This window comes from Narcine bancroftii, chromosome 7 (genome assembly GCF_036971445.1).
Source record: "Narcine bancroftii isolate sNarBan1 chromosome 7, sNarBan1.hap1, whole genome shotgun sequence".
NCBI classification, from domain to species: Eukaryota; Metazoa; Chordata; class Chondrichthyes; order Torpediniformes; family Narcinidae; genus Narcine; species Narcine bancroftii.
Window position 1 is genome coordinate 180,623,554 of NC_091475.1, and position 17,910 is coordinate 180,641,463.

General features: G+C 36.1%; 1 protein-coding gene across 1 annotated transcript in view; it reads left to right on the forward strand.

The window, feature by feature from the left end:
- The window catches only part of wdr95 (WD40 repeat domain 95), a 158,042-nt gene that overhangs the window by 108,618 nt on the left and 31,514 nt on the right, over positions 1-17,910 (forward strand). Inside the window, exons 14-19 of the mRNA XM_069891576.1 lie at positions 2,164-2,269; positions 3,591-3,742; positions 8,479-8,581; positions 11,293-11,399; positions 11,494-11,573; positions 16,996-17,050. Of these exons, the coding sequence (XP_069747677.1) occupies positions 2,164-2,269; positions 3,591-3,742; positions 8,479-8,581; positions 11,293-11,399; positions 11,494-11,573; positions 16,996-17,050 (603 nt within the window). The remainder of the gene's footprint in view (positions 1-2,163; positions 2,270-3,590; positions 3,743-8,478; positions 8,582-11,292; positions 11,400-11,493; positions 11,574-16,995; positions 17,051-17,910) is intronic.

The window sequence follows — 17,910 nt, forward strand, 5'->3', positions numbered from 1 at the left end:
ATTTCCAGCTTTGCTATAAATAATGACAAAAGCAATCTCCCCACTTAGTGCAGAGGTAATTAACTGTAGTTATGATTTTTCAAAAAAAGGAATGACCTATTAAATTAATTCTCCAACAATGTGATGCTGTTTACTGATCTTGGGTTTTGCCATGATAATTCATTTTATGCTGGGTCTAAACATGGATAGAAAAACTGAATTATTCAGGCGAGGTCTTGCTACCAAGGTCACATGTAACTAAGTGTGTTATCAATGACTCCTGGAAAAACTGCAGTTAGTATGAATCATGGGGTGCATGTTTCTGAAAAAAATAATAGCTGTTGTTGCTGGTCATCAGTTTTAAACACAGGACATCGCTATAGGAATCCCTTAGAGCAGTGAATGTGTCCATCCACCTTCATCTGCTTTATCAGTAACTTTTCTTTCATATATCTTGTTTGCTAGCATCATTTTCAGTTCATTTGCAACTCTTTAGAAGATTAAACAGTCTGTGTTTGTATCTAGCAAAACCAAAATATCACATGGACACAGATTGTTGTGTCAAATAACAAATACCAGCAAACAGTGAGAAGCTGGAGGAACTCAGTGGGTCAGTCAACATTTTGGGCCAGGATCCTTTATTGATGCTATGTATATGAAGGGGGAAAAAGCTGGGGAGGAGATAAAGGTATGGTATTGTATAGAAGGTGGGAGAAGTGAAGAGACAGGAAAAGGTCATTGGGAAGGAGGGAGGGGTGAGTTAGAGAAGTAAAGTAAGAACAAGAATCGATAATAAGAGATGGAAGCAATGGAACCAGATTAAGTTGAGAGAACCTAGTATTAGAAAAATTAATATTCATGTCATTAAGTTTAAGGCTGTTCAGAAGGAATAGTTCCAGTAGGATGGAACAGCACATTACTTGCCTCCTGGACAGCCTCAATGCTTTGTTCCCCTTCTGACCTTCGATACTTTGCTCAAGATTCCAACATTTGCGTTTCCATAATGACCACTTCCAAACATTGACCCTTGCAATTCAGAGGTATTATTGTTGCAGAGTCTTCCATCATAAATAATCCTAGCAAACACCAGAAACTTAGTTCTGCATTTACAAGAACAGGTCAGATGACTGGGCTTTCTGTGATTAGTGATCCCACAAAGCTATTCCATCATCTACAAGATACAAGCCAGGAGAACTGATGGAATGCTGTACACTTACCCTATGTGTCCAATTCTAACAAATTTCAAGAAGCTCAATACCATCCAGAACAAAAAAGCCGAACTGACTGACTTTCCAAATGTCTCTCCAAACATTCAATTCATCTAGTAGCTGCACATTGTGGCTACATTGTATACCATCTATAAAATGCACCAATTACTCACCAAGATCAATTGAATGCCTGTTTAGAAGGACAAAGGTTACTGATACATAGGAACACCATAACCAATGGGATCCCCTCCAAGAAGCCCTCTATCCTAACATGGAAATACCATTCCTTCATTGCTTTTGGGTTTCTGTGTCAGGCTGCATGGTGATGGAACTTTCATCAATGGTTGAGCCATCACCTTTTCTATGGTAGCAGGTTACAGGTATAAATTGTGATTCTGCCTCCATCCTGTAAATTAATAATTGAATGTTGCCCAGTTCCCAAAGTACAATGAAAAGCAAATGGTCTCTTAGACTAGAGCCTTTGGAACCTTGGCTTTTGGCTTTGGTTCTGCTTTCAGGGTCTACAACCACAGGTTGTAGTTTGCTAGAATACTGGACTATGTGAATGAACATTAAGCAGAATGTTGATGCAGTAACCTATTATTTAAAAAGATGCAATTTCTCATAATTCTAATATCAGGTAGGAGAGTCGACATGGTAGAGCATCATTTGGACGGACAGAAGGCGGAATTAGAAATGTGACCTCTGTAACTCTCAATGATTATTTTGGTGGTTACTGACGGTCTCATTATTGGTGGTTGGGGAGTAAACCGTTACCATTTTTGTTGGGATTAGTAGTGGTGTGAGACTATTCAAGAAAGGAGATGTTGACAATAGAAATGTAAAATGAAAACTTGGTGTGTAATTTCTGTGATTGTTACATCCTCAGTTTAGAAGTACAAGTATTGAAATAATGGACTATATTTATAATTAAATGTGATCAGTATCTATTTTTTATGTGTGTATTTGTTTATAGGAAACCCACTGGTTTGCTGAGAGGCCATTGTGCTCCAATATGCTTTCTTTGCATTTCCACTGATGACAATAAGCTCTTTTCTGTCTCCACTGACAACACTGTGAAGGTGTGTGAATTTCAGGGCTTAAAGCTCACATCATGCTTTCTGTTAGGTTGCTTATCTTGGTATTGGGACATATTAGTAAAATATTTGCATATGTTTCCACTTTAGATTAAACCTTTATCGGAACCTTTATAGGCCTGTATAGTGGTGAAACAAATTAGTAAATGAGATGTTCAGTTTTGAATCCATCTATTAAGATCCTATGTTTTCAGTTGAGCCTGGAAGGGTGAGCTGTAGCATAAACTGACATGAATTATAAATGTCCATTAATTAATATCATTCAAAAAGGAAATGTATCCAAACATGATAAATAGAAAGATTTTGTATTAATGCAGCATGAATTCCATCTGTAAGAATATATCTGACACGTAGAGACACGGCAATGTATTGATAGCTGTGGTCTTAGAACCATAGAACATTGCAGCACAGAAAACAGCCCTTTGACAGCCCTTCTAGTCTGTGCCGAACTATTATTCTGCCCAGTCCCATTGACCTGCTCCCAGTCATCTTGTCTCCATTTATATCTCTAATAGTGAAAATTATTTCGCAGCATAAAAATGAGACGTGGAAACTGAGCCAAAAAAGGCATGTTCAGAATTTCAGTCAAAGAAGAGGGTGTTATCCATGAACCGCAGTGTTCAGTGTCAATATTAGATTTGACCAAGTGAAAATGACATTTGACTCCTGGCACTGACACACTCATTTTGAAGACAATGGAAAATCTTATTACACCTGAAAAAACACAGAAAGGAAAAGCAGTGTAACAGCACACACAGCTGAATTGGGGTACTTTTCAGAATTTTGTATGCTGCAAGATAGAAAATTTGCAGGGCCTAAGTGGCAAATATTTAGTGCGGTGTCAAACAATGAGCGTATTTTACTTTTAATACAAATAGATTTTTCAGAGGTTAAATAAATGGTTAAAAAAATTTAATATAGAAGCTTATCAATGCCTTGTTAATCAAGAAAACTTATCCACTTGGAATTTTAGTTTTTGGGAGCATACAATAATCTCAAACAATTGTGTATTTTTAATAATTTCAAGTAAGACAGTAAAATCCCCGTAATCAGGAATTCAAGCAACTGGCAGCCTCAAGCAACTGGAAAAAAAAATTGTGGAAAATAAATACTGTAGGTAAAAAAAAATGAACGTTTAAAATTGCTGCCCCCTTTTCCAGTCACACAGCACGCAATCTCAAGCCACTAGGCAATTCACTTATCCGGCATTTACCAATCCCCAAGATAGGTGCAAGAGACTGATTTTTTTTTTACTGTATTCCATTTATAATAATTTCAGAATATACTCAATTTCTCTTGTTTCCAGATTTGGGATGCTGAAGATCACTGTTGCCTGTACACAGCCAATCAGAAAGCCAGTCAAATTAAAGGAGATATATCAGCATGTCTCTACATATCAAAGATTAAAGCGCTTTGCATTGCTGCAGATGTTATTGCCCTTCTGTACCTCAGGATACAGTAAGTCTTTCAACACTTTTACAGAATGATTATGAAGCAATGAGAACTTTTCACAACATAAATAAGGTTTTCAATTAATTTTGTGCCACCGGCCAAGTTCATCACTCTCTGTAGCCTTTTTCTGTCCTATGCATTGGCACCTCCACAGTGATGCAATGTCAGAATGCTCTCCATTTGCAAGAGTTTTTGGTGACATACCAAATCTCCTCAAACTCCTAATGAAATGGAAATATATACACTGGAGAGCCTTCTTGATTGCATCGACATGATGTAGATCTTCAGAAATGCTGAAACTCAGGAATTTGAAGTTCTTTACCCTTTCCACTGCTGACCAGGGGTGCAGTGCTGCCGGAGTTCACTGGAACTCCGCTTTGGCACCTCATGGGGCTGCTCTGGGACCTCCTTGTTGCCATTTTTGGTGAGCTCCAGGACCTAAAAATTAGCTGCTGCTGACCCCTCGATGAGGACTGGTTTGTATGCTCCTGGTTTACTCTTCCTGAAGTCTAGTTTTATTAATGTTGGGTACAAGGTTGTTGTTGTGACACCACTCAACTAGCTGATCTATCTCACTTCTATATGCTTCCTCATCGGCGTCTGTGATTCTGCCAATGACCGTCATGTACTCGGCAAATTTGTGGATGGCATTTGTATTGTGCCTTGCTATGTAGTCATGGGTGTAGAGAGAATAAAGCAGCAGGCTAAGTACACATCTTTGAAGTGCGGCTGTGTTGATTGTCAGTGAGGAGATCTTGTTACTTTTAGTGCTTGACGATCAGTACTGAGGGGATGATGGTGTTTTTTAAAAAATTTTATTTATTGAATCATGATTAAACATACAATTAATGAATAAAACTTAGAAAAGACACAAAATATATACATGATATTTTGAAAACTAATCCCCTAAAACCCCTACCACCTTCCCTAACCCACCCATCCCAACCCACCCACCTCTAATCTACCCCAAAATAAAAGGAGAAAAAAAAAGAAAAAGGAGATCACATAACATCAAAATTTGTCAGTTAATTACCATAGTTTGGAGGAACACCATGAATGTGCAGAAAGAGGATTTAATAATTCAACCCCATATAATCCAAATACGGGCTCCAAGTTTTACAATAAAAAAGATAATTATCACGTAAATTATGTTATCTTTTCTAATGGAATACAAGACTTCAACTCCATATGCCATCTCTGAATACTCAAATCAGTCTAATTTTTCCAAGTAATTGCCAAACATTTTCTGGCCACAGCTGAAGCCAATCTCAAAAAAGTGATTTGAAATCTATTTAATTTTGATTCTAAGATAATCCTCTTAATATTACCCAACAAAAACACCACAGGATCTAACAGAAATTTCACTTTCAAAATAACTTCTAGAAATTCCTTAAGTTTATTCCAAAAGGATTTCACTGTCTCACATGACAAAGTAGAATGTGGAAAGGAACTTACCTCCTTATGATATCTAAAACATAAATCTGAAGAAATAAAATTATATTTCTTTAATTTTTCCAGAGTTAAATATACCTTACATTTACAATTTTAGTCATACTATCCCTACATAGATTCACCCAATCATCCTGAGAAATACATATACCTAAATCTTTCTCCCATTTCAATCTAGATTTATGAATATCCGGCTTAAGCATTTTATTCTGTAATAAAGCATACATCTTAGATATAGATCCTTTCTTACCACCCTCAGTAAGTAAAATTTCAAACTTAGACCATCTAGGTAACCATAAAGTACGTCCAAAATTATCCAAAAATAAGGCTTTAATTTGATAGTAAGAAAAAAATAATATTTGAAGATGTATCATATTTCTCTTTCATTCTTTGAAAAGAAATAAAATATCCTGTTTTATAACAATCTTGCACCAATTTCATACCTTTTTGATCCCATAACTTCAAAAGTTGGTTATTAAGTGTAAAGGGGAAAAGCTTATTTTGATAAAAATGCCATTTTCCCTGAAATCTTGCCTTCATTTTTTTAATATACCATGAATCCATTTTGTTTCAAAACAGGTAAATTATAATTAAATTATAATTACTCAATGATTTAGGATTAAATTATAATTAAATTATAATTACTCAATGATTCAATTGATCCATTTTCTTCTCACCAATTTGAGAGTTCAATATTAGCCCATATCAAAGGTTTATCTACTTCAAACACCCCATTAATAAATTTCAATTGTGCTACTTCATAATAATTTTGAAAGTTAGGAGGGATGATGGTGTTGAATGCAGATCTGTAATTGATGAAAAGCAACCTAATGTAAGTGTTGCTGTTGTCTAGGTGAGTAGAAAGCCAATGAGATTGCATCTGCTGTGGAACAATTGTGGCAGTAGGTGAATTGCAATGGGTCCAGATCTTCAATTTGGTACAAGCTAATTCTGGGCTATGTCTAACCTCTCAAAGCATTTCATCACAGTAGATGTGAGTGATACTGGGTGATAGTCATTGAGGCATCTCATTACTCAGGGATGTTTGCTGCTGTTTTAAAGCAGGTGGGAACCTCCAACTGCAGCAATGAGAAATTGAAAATGTCTGTGAACACACCAGCTAGTTTGTTGGCATATGTCATCAGGGCCTGATGCCTTGTGAGGGTTCTTGAAAGAAGTTCTGATGTTGGCCCCAGAGACATCCTGGTTCTGCCAGGATTCTCACTGGTACCACTGAATTTTCCTTTTTAAAGCGAGCATAAAAGGTGTTCAGCTCATCGGGATAGTGAAGCATCACAGCCGTTTATGGTTTTAGGCTTTGCATTGTGGGATGTAATGGGCTTGAAGCGCTGCCATAGCAGGTGAGAATCTGGCTTTGTTTCTAACTTCCCTCAGAATTGCCTCTTTGCTGCTAAGATAAATGATAGCATTATCCAAGATGGAATGCTATAACAACCATTTCAAGATAGTTTTTCTGTACTCTTGAAATATGGAATCGGCCTTCCTGAAGTAATTCACTCTAGCCCATTTGACAAGGTTTCTGTGTCAGTTTGCAAGGAATGATACACTCTAGTTTTCCAAACAATGCTCCATTTGGACTGATGTGAGAAACTTGACATGTTGTTCTGGGAACCTCCATTGTTGGGCACTCTCAGGATAACTACATTTTAATATCGAATGAGGCTTTATGAGAAAGACTGGGACATACTATTAGCTGCTGTATTCATCTCATCATTTTCTAACCAGGCATAGACTCCGTCAACATCATTCACCTCACCAACTCTATGACCTTGCTTCCAAACTTCTAATACTTTGATTCTCTGCTGTTCAAGGCCCTGACCCCTTTGAAACAAATCCTCTTCCTCTTACTTAGTTTGATTACTGACCAAACTGTAGAATTGTCACCCTGCACATCCTAACTTTCTCTTTATAAATTAACTGCCACATTGTCTGCTATATAACAGTATAGCTCTAAAGTGTTTTTGGATGTCCTGAAAGGAAGTTAAATTTGTATCTTTCTTTTCTTAACCTTGAGATAATAATCACTTGTGCAATTGACCTGCCTTCAGAACACAAGAACTAGAAGCAGGATAGGCCATTTGGGCTCTTGTGTCATTTCTGTTGTTCAATTAAATCATGGCTTATCTTGTATCTTCGTGCCTCTTTCCTGTTCAAATCTCAAACTCTTTGATTTCCTTAAATCTATTGATCTCTGCCTTGAATATACACAGCCATTTTGGATGGAGAATTTCAAAGATTCAATGCCCTTTAGGTCAAGAAAGGAATCAAGATTCTAAACCAGGAGTTTGAGTTCATTGATGGAATGGACTGGAGGTTGCAAGAGTGCAGGAGATGATTCAACAAACACTTGGTACAGGAGGCAAATCCACAGACACTCAGTGTCTCTGAAGGGACACTCTTTCGCTTCTCTTTCTCTTGTTATGGGGTGCTGGGCTAATGACCCCTCTTTGAGTGCCTTTCTGGCAAGTAAAAGTTGACAAAATGTATCTATTTAGGTACATAACAATAAAGGAATCTTGATTCTAGAGCTGAGTCTATTTCCACCATTCTAAGGTTTCAATCAGTCCCTGCTGGAAATACCAGGGGGAAACTGATGCAACTGCATGCTATCACATTTCACCCCTGCCTGTTCCCATCACTTTGCAAGTGTCATATCCTTTCCTGTTAATTTTTATCTTGTCATTCATGCCTCAGTTTCAAGTCCATTCAGCAGCAATAAAAACCATATCTATAAAAGCAGAAAATATGCTGAATGTATAACATCAAATATGTTTTTTCTGTTATGTTTGAAATGTGGAATAGTGCCTGACAAGAATAGCAATGAAGTAATTTTAAGAAAAGGAATGAATAAATATCTATTTAAAAGTGAAATTGAAAGTGTCAAGAATTGAATAATCTGACTAAGCAGGGTCGGGATCAGAAGAAATTTTTAGAGTTCTACTTTCCTGAGTGTTTTATCTGCAGTTGACTCTTCAGGAGGGGCTTGTGTTTATCAGAATTCCTCATATGAACAAATAGCATGATCTCCGAAGGAAACAGAGTTGAAAGGCTATATAGATTTGGTTCCTTCCTGTTTGTGTCCTTATCATTCACCAAGGCAATACTTAACTAAGGTAGGCATGCTTCTGTTGCCCTCCATGGTAATGAATGAATCTTGCCTCTGCCAAGGAATCTTGAGTATTTCTATCAGCTGAATTGCATCAATATCACGACTGAGCTGACCAGACCTGAACTGGTGCTTCACTCTTACCCAATTTCTTTAATCTCTATAGACCTCTGCCTCAGCCACACCATATTAACTCCCATAAAGAGGCAGTTTTGTGCTGCATATACTGTAAAGAGTTTCGACAGGTAATCAGCTGTTCAGAAGGATCGGTAAGTATATGGATCAACAATTATCGAATTGAGACTAATTAATGTAGTTCATACATACTTTTCATTGTTTAAAAAAAAAAGTCCTTATAGGAGTGTAATATAATGTATTTTGAATGAAAGCAAAAAAAATTGCTTGTCCTTGATAATTGGGGTCGGAGACATAGGACCAGAGAAGCATAGAATGCTACAGCACAGACATGGGAGGTACTACGGAAAAATTTAACCAAATGCAGTTAATTTTGTAGACAAACAGAAGACTGCAGATGCTGGAATCTGGAGCCACAAACAATACCCCCCTCCACTTCATTCCCCTCCCTCTCTGGCTCCATCCTTTTCCTCCCACATTTCCTCTGGATTCTTCTTTCTCCCTCCACTCTTCAGGTCTGTTCCCATTTGTCCTTCCCTAGCTGTTCTTCTCCAATAGCTCTCAAGATACTACCATCGTCACCTTCTCTTATCAGATTCTACCTTATCACTCTTCTCCATCCTGTCTGATATCTTCTGCCTGACCCTTCTTTACCTTGCCTTTCTCTCCCTTTTCCTAGCATTTGCCTCTGTCCATCATTCACCCTGATCCCTGATAACTGATCCCCCACTGACCCCGGTCCAATCATTTTCATCCTGTCCTCACCATACGAGCTTTCTCCCTCTGCACTCTCAGTCTTGATGAAAGTTTCTGGCCAGAAATGTTGACATTTCTTTTTCTCCCACAGATGCTGCTCAATGATCTAAGAACCTCCAGTATATTGTTTATTGTGCTACATTTTGTTGCTGGTATACAACAACCACACTAGGTTGATAGTGGAGGGAATAAATATTCAGTGTTGAGTCTCAGAGAGCAGGAGCATGTATGAGGATGTACATGAAATATTCAGTTCATAGTTCATGCTGTGGGCCTCCTATTGTTATCCCTTGATCATTACTTCTAAATATTGGATGGAGACCCAAATCACACTGAGTACAACATCAGCTTATGGGAGAGCCTGCTAACAGTTAAAGCAGGGCTATTTCCTAGGTAGAACAGAAAATGCTAATGCGTATTCTAATTAGGCCAAATACCAACCTTGTCTTCAAGTTCTGTTAGACACAATGTTCTCTCTTCAGGGATGCCCATGGAGAGAGTGGAAAGAATCCCTTTCACTAAGTTACCAAGCTCTAATATCACCACAGGAGTTGTATCAAAATCTAGAGTTCATACCCAAGTTTGAGTAAATAGTTCTGCAGCGCTTCTAAAGGCCAAAACCATTACAAAACACAGAACCACATGTTAAAACTGTTTAACTCTTCAAATTATGCAACTTTAACCCCAATTGGCAAAGTATTCTCATCTTTAAAAATGGCAAAGGATAGGTTGGGCAAAGGAATACAACTATGAATAAAAGAAACAAAAGTTAGAGAAAAAATAAGTTATAGAATTGATTATGTCCCAGAGGACCCCAAAAATCCAGCAACAATAGAAATTCACCAAGACAAATGGTTACTTAAACAAAAGTTGCTTTTAATGATCTTTAAACACGAAAACAGGATCAAACTCTAACTTATTACTATTAACTTAACCCCCTTTTAATTCTAAGCGCACGTGTATGTAATGTGTATATAAGTTCAAAAAAAAGTTCTTTGATTCACAGTCCAATTTCACTTCTCACTCCTTCAAGTTCACCGGTATCAGGCAATTCTTATAATGTGCACAGAATTTAACATTTATGAATCTTCACTAGGCTTTGGTACTTGAAAGGTAAATGGTTACCACTCAGGAAGGTTCTTGTTGGTTTTTCAGAGAGATTTGTTGCTCGTTGAACACACATAACTGATTCCTTCTGATCTGCCACTTCAGTGTCTTGCCAAAGAAACTTGACCCATCAGGGTTTTCCAGATGATCACTTCTTTTCTCCAGGTTACTACAGTGTTCTTTTTTGTTTCCCTTATTTCAGGCAAAATACCACGCAGTCAACCACGCTCACAACCCATCTTCAAAATGGGGTTTTTCCACAAGCTTGTCATGTTCCAGTCCCAACTTCTGAACTGTAGAACTGAATTCTTTCTCTCTCTCTTAGAGAAAACCTGTTTGACTCTCTCTGCTTGCAAAACCACATGACCTTCCTAAAACAGCAAACTGCCTTCAGATAGACTGCGGCACCGGATCTTATCTTCTGAGTACATTCATCTGTTGCTTTCCAAAACAATTATCCATTACTCCACAGCATGTCCAATTAACATCTACTTGTGAAGTCCTTCAGCAAAGCAGTTACCATTGTCTTTACAAAAGCATTGGGAGCCTGGATTGTCTGGCTTGAGCAGAGATCTGGCATTTTATATGAGATCTATTTTGAAGTATTTGTGTTTGCTTGTGACCTGCACTGAAAAAACACACAATTTATCTCCTTTAAAACACATCTATATATAATATAAAATGTAACATAATCCATCACAATGCCCAAAGAGAGAAATACTTTTAATTGAATTTGATTTCTTCATTCACTGTAAATCAATGGTCTGAACATTGAACCCTGATGCATAAAGTCCCAGAGACCTTGAACTCTATAACAAAATAATGTCTCCTGCAACTCATCATGAGTGGTGCCACAGGGATTTGGTGTTTAATTAAAATATGGAATGAATTAACTAAAAGCCCAATTTATACACCATGAATTGATTAAAAAAAAACCCTCATAAAGAAAAGAATTTAATAGTTTATTTGTGCTTTAATTCAGGTGATCAAAGTCTGGGACCTTGACACAGGTAACCTTGCATTTGAGTTCAGTAGAGCCCATGGTGATTCCGCTGTTTGTTGCACGGCTTTTGATGACAGTGGAAGGAGGTGAGAGATTGCCATTTTGTTGAACTGTATTCTTTGTTGAATCTTCCAATACATTATGATGTGAGAACAGAACAATAATTTTATTATACTATAGATTAATTACAGGAGGAAGAGATGGATGTGTGAAGATATGGAACCATAATAATGGTCATTGCTTAAAAATACTGAAGAAAGGTAAATTGTGATAATATTTGTGATTTCAATCCTTGGCATACTTTGGTCAAAAGTCATGTACCATTGAAACAAATTCCTCTACAATTCCAGGAAGCATGGATGCAGGTGACCAGCACATCTAACGTTGGACTAGAAATCTTAAAGTCCCTGCCATAATATTTATCTTGGGCTGTCATTGACATAAATTATGACCCTGGAACTTCCTTATCAAATACCTTTGATCGAATGCAGCCCACCGAAGCTTGGAATTTGTGGCTTAGGTTTGGGTACACTTTACAAATTAATTTCAATAAACTCAGTATCATATTGCTCATCAATAGGGCTTGTATACAACAGAATGGGTTTATGTGGACAGCAGCAATATTGGCAGTCGATCACCTTCTGAGGTGGTATTTACATATCACTGGCAGTGAACGTTATCTCCTAAAGATTCATTTTCTGAGTTCAGCTCATTGAAGTTTTGGCTTGTATCTTTCCAATTTACAATGATCACTTTTGCTGCAGCGTCCTTTCATTATTATTACACTTGCTCTTCCTTTATGGTATGATATTATTTTCTTGCCTTTGTAAAGCAATTTCTTTTCAAATTACATTTAGTACAGTGTGTTCCTTTCAAGAGGTATATTAAACAGGAAGTTGGTCTGGAATTTGAGATCAATGCTGAGGTAACTTTGCTTCCCGTTGAAAGAAATGTTCCTGCAGAGATGGAGCCAGATTTTTAATGAATACTTTTTTTTAAAAAAAATTTATTTTTCACACTATAAACCACATTGATTAAGATACATACATTTTCCCTCTTGAACATATACAGTGTCGTTTTCTCCCCCCTCCTCCCCTCCCTACCTCCCCTCCCATTCATTTAAAGTTAAGAAAATAGGATACATTAAACCCATCAAACAATGTTGAAACTCACTGAGATCCTACTTGAAAGATAAATTAGGAAGCAACTTGAGTTTACCAGAGGGAAGTAACCTTGAATATGTGATTACAGATACAATGTTAATCAAAAGATTTATAAAAAATATGTATATTAAACTGCAAGAAAAGGAAAATGAGGAAACAAATGGTAAAACTAAACAAAAATGGGAACAAGATTTAAATATAAAGATAAAAAAGGAAACATGGGAGAAGTTATGCTCTGGAACGATGAGAAATACAATAAATACGAGGCTGCGTATGATACAATATAATTGGTTACACAGACTATACATTACACCGCAAAAGTTAAATAAATGGGACCCAACAGTATCTGATAGATGTTTTCGATGTAAAAAAGAAAGGGGAACAACAATTCATGCAATCTGGACATGTGAGAGAGTAGAAAAATTTTGGGATGATCTCAATCAGATATTAAATAAAATAACAGAAAACAATATACCAAAGAATCCAGAGATCTTTCTCCTAAGTAACATAAAAAATAAAGAATTTGGAATTGACTTGGAAGATGCACAAAAAAGATTTGTCAAGATAGCCCTAGCCGTAGCAAAAAAATGTATTATGTCAACCTGGAAATTTGAAGATAATTTGAAAATACAACAATGGTATATAGAAATGAATAAATGTATTCCATTAGAAAAAATAACATATAGTTTAAGAAATAATATTGAAATATTCGAACAAGTATGGGAGCCTTACATTAAATACAATAGCGAAAACCTACCGGGAACAAACATTACCTAAGTTGATGGAAGGAGAAGAAAAGAAAAGAATGGACTCAGTAGAATTTCTGGTGTATTTTTGTTGAATGACAACATTGTCTAACTGAATTAATGCAACCTAGATTGTATACCTAAAATGGATGAGAGGGGGGGGGGGTGGGGGGGTGGCTTGGGAGGAGGGAGGGGGGAGGGAGAAAAAGTCACTGTAAATGTGTGGAAAAGAAAAAGTGTATATCATGGCTATTGTGATTTATGGTGTGAAAAATAAAAAAATTAAAAAAAAACCAAAAAAAAACAATGTTGTCACTCAATAAAAACAAACAAGAAATTCCACTGAGTCAGTTCTTTTCATTCTCTTCTCCTTCTGTCATTTTAGGTGGTAGATGTCCTCGGTAGGTTTTCTCTATTATGTTTCATGTATGACTCCCATATTTGTTCAAATATTGTAATATTATTTCTTAAATTATATGTTATTTTTTCTAATGGAATACATTTATTCATTTCTATATACCATTGTTGTATTCTCAAGTTATCTTCTAATTTCCAGGCTGACATAATACATTTTTTTGCTACAGCTAGGGCTATCATAACAAATCTTTTTTGTGCACCATCCAAATCAAGTCCAAATTCTTTGTTTTTTATGTTACTTAGGAGGAAGATCTCTGGGTTTTTTGGTATATTGCTTTGTGATTTTATTTAATATCTGGTTTAGATCTTCCCAAAATTTTTTCACTTTCTCACATGTCCATATTGCATAAATTGTTGTTCCCATTTCCTTTTTACAGCGAAAACATCTGTCAGATACTGTTGGGTCCCATTTATTTAACTTTTGAGGTGTAATATATAGCCTGTGTATCCAGTTATATTGTATTATATGTAACCTCGTATTTATTGTATTTCTCATAATTCCTGAGCATAACTTCTCCCATGTTTCCTTCTTTATCTTTATGCTTAGATCTTGTTCCCATTTTTGTTTAGTTTTGCCATTTGTTTCCTCATTCTCCTTTTTTTGTAGTTTAATATACATGTTCGTTACAAATTTTTTGATTATCATTGTGTCTGTAATCACATATTCAAAATTACTTCCCTCTGGTAACCTCAGACTGCTTCCCAATTTGTCCTTCAAGTAGGATTTCAGTTGGTAGTGTGCCAACACTGTATCGTGAGTTATATTTATCCTTCATTTGTTCAAAGGATAATAATTTATTTCCCGAAAAGCAATTTTCTATTCTTTTGATCCCTTTTTTCTCCCATCCTCTAAAGGAAAGGTTATCTATTGTAAAAGGGATTAGCTGATTTTGCATCAGAATTAGTTTTGGTAGTTGGTAATTTGTTTTATTCCTTTCTACATGAATCTTCTTCCAAATATTGAGCAGATGATGTAATACTGGAGAATTCCTACGTTGTACCAATTTTTCATCCCATTTATATAATATATGTTCAGGTATCTTCTCCCCTATTTTATCTAGTTCTAATCTAGTCCAATCTGGCTTTTCCCTTGTTTGATAAAAATCTGATAGGTATCTTAATTGTGCGGCTCTATAATAATTTTTAAAGTTTGGCAGTTGTAAGCCTCCTTGTTTATACCATTCTGTTAATTTATCTAGTGCTATCCTCGGTTTCCCCCCTTTCCATAAAAATTTCCTTATTATTTTCTTTAACTCCTTGAAGAATTTCTCTGTCAAGTGTATTGGCAATGCTTGAAATAGGTATTGTATCCTTGGGAAAATGTTCATATTAATACAGTTTATCCTTCCTATTAGTGTTAGTGGTAAGTCTTTCCAATGCTCTAAGTCGTCCTGTAATTTTTTCATTAGTGGATAATAATTGAGTTTATATAGATGGCTGAGGTTTTTATTTATTTGTATACCTAGGTATCGCATTGCTTGCATTTGCCATCTGAATGGTGATTCTTTCTTAAATTTTGAGAAATCCACATTATTCATTGGCATTGCTTCACTTTTATTTGCGTTAATCTTGTATCCCGACACTTCTCCATATTCCTTCAATTTCTTATGTAATTCTTTTATTGATATTTCTGGTTCTGTTAAGTATACTATAACGTCATCTGCAAATAAACTGATTTTATATTCCTTGTCTTTTATTTTTATCCCTTTTATTTTATTTTCTGTTCTTATCAGTTCTGCTAGTGGTTCTATGGCTAATGCGAACAATAAGGGTGATAGTGGGCATCCCTGCCGTGTTGACCTGCTTAAATTAGAATACTTCTTTTTTTGATGTTAGATGCTGATTGAGGTCAGTTCAGAGGAATACCTGGTAATAACCAGCTGGATTACAAAACGCTGGCTGGATATTCACTCATACAAAAGATAGTCCACAGACTAGAAATGAAGTAACTTTCTAAATATTATTCAGGTACTAAATAGACATTGATAAATAACGATAATTAAAAAAGAGGTTAAATTTATTAAAAACAAGACATTATTAATATCACATATTTTGAAATCTACGTAAAATGGTGCCATTTTTAATATTCTTTGAAAGGGAGATGGAATCTGCATTATTTTGTATCGAGTTTGAGTCACCTTGAATAATTCAACATTTCCTGATTTGAATTATGATGGGTGTACTAGTCCACCTTAACAGAGCACATAGTAAGTTCATTTTGCAAGTGTACTTAATTAAAGAAATTAACCATGCTTTAAAGTTGCTCTGATATCTGCAAATTAAGTTGTATTTTGTATTGAACATATTTATATGCATGCATTTCCTTTCAGTTCTTCCTTGTTGAATTTTCCATTACATTATGATTTGAAAGGTGAACAGTAACATTTTGATGCTGTGTAGAACTTTTAATTCTTCATTGTATTAACATTTATAAAGGAAATTGCCCATACAAACTGTTCTCATTACCAAAAGGGTGAAAGTGCAGCATGACATTTATATGTAATATAGTATATTTAGGATCTTATTAATAATTTGTATAAAATTCTATACATTGTACAACCTTCAAATAGGATCTAAGTTCCATCAGTGTCCAATATTCCTCACCATTTGGACTGCATAAACATTACAGCACAGTACTGACCTATCAGCCTACCATGTTGTGCTGATCTATATAAACCCACTCAACAAACTAAACCTTCCCTACCTCACTCACACAACCCTCTATTATCCTTGCATCCATGTGTGTGTCTGAGTCTTTTCTATGACTCGATTATACCAGCCTTCTTCATTACCACCCCTGGTAATGCATTCCAGGTACCCACTACTCTCTATGTAAATCTTCCCACCAGGATATTAGTTCCCGTCCAGAACAGATTCAAACTGTCCCGCTGGTACAGGTCCTACCTTCCCTGGAAGAGAGTCCAATGATCCAGCCATCTCCTGCACCATCTCTTTAACCATGTGTTAAGCTGCGTTACCTCCTAGTTCTAACATCACGAGCAAATGGCATGGGCTGCAATCCTGTGATCACAACCCTGGAGGTACTGTCCTTCTTCTTAATGCCTAACTCCCTGAATTCTCTTTGCAGGACCTCATCACTGCATTTGATCTCAGCCTCTGTACGATATTGACCAATTAATTTTAGACTCTTATATACATGAATATAATTTATTACCACACATACACTTAATTGGAATAAAGGTAAGAGGATATTTAATGATTAATTAGTTTGATTTTAAAATGAGAAATGAGTGAATAATGGACATCTTAAAATGGTATTCACATGGAGCATTGATGAATAATGCAAAAATGTATTTTTTTTAGAAGTAACCTGCTCTAAATTGTTCTCGTTGCAGAGGGCAGATGTGAGGAAATCTGTGATTGCATCTTTGTGGAGATTCACAAAAATAAGTAAGCACTTAGCAACATTGCATTTATTATCCCCCACCTTAGTATATTTCTCTCCATCTCTAAAAATACTTGTTTCTTTGGTACAGGTTGATGTTCAGTTTCATTTTTATCCTTTCACTGGATAATTTGATGATTTATCTTTATTTTGTCCAATGGGGAGGAAGTGGCTTCAAGATTTGATCTTAAATAATGTAAATAATTCAAACTGACACCAATGTGATTTATTCAGTTTCATCAATATGAATAATTAGTTACAATTATCAGCTTAAAATAATACAACCAAGTATTAAAGTAAGATTTATTGCAACTGAAATAGATATTAGGCCATACTGCTTATTTTAATTAATTCTCTCTTTCTCCCTCCCTCTCTCTTTCTCCCTCCCTCTTTCTCTCACCTTTTTTCCTCTTTCTATTTCTTTCTCTCTCTCCCCCCTCTCTCTCTCCCCCTCCCTCCTCTTGAAAATAATGCTTTGTCCTATCCTTGGCACCCAGCATGTGTTCTTGTTACCTGGGAGTTTAATGTACTTCAAACAGAACCTCTTTGCCATTGTTTCATTATAGTAGCCTCAGTTTAATTTATGAAACATTTGATCAAATTCTGAAAGTACACAAAGTAATAGAACCATTTCTTGCACTCATTTAACTTCATTAAGATTCAAGATTCAATTTATTGTCATGTAGTAAAAAGTGTCATATTACACAAAATTCACTTTTGTCTGCTGTCGACAGCTCTTACAGTCAGAGAAAGAAGCAAAAGGGTGTCCCCTCAGAGATAACAGGTGTCCATGGATTCACTTCCACCCCCTCTGGAGCCATCAGTAGCCCGAGCTCCTGATCCGAACCTCTGACATGATCAGGAC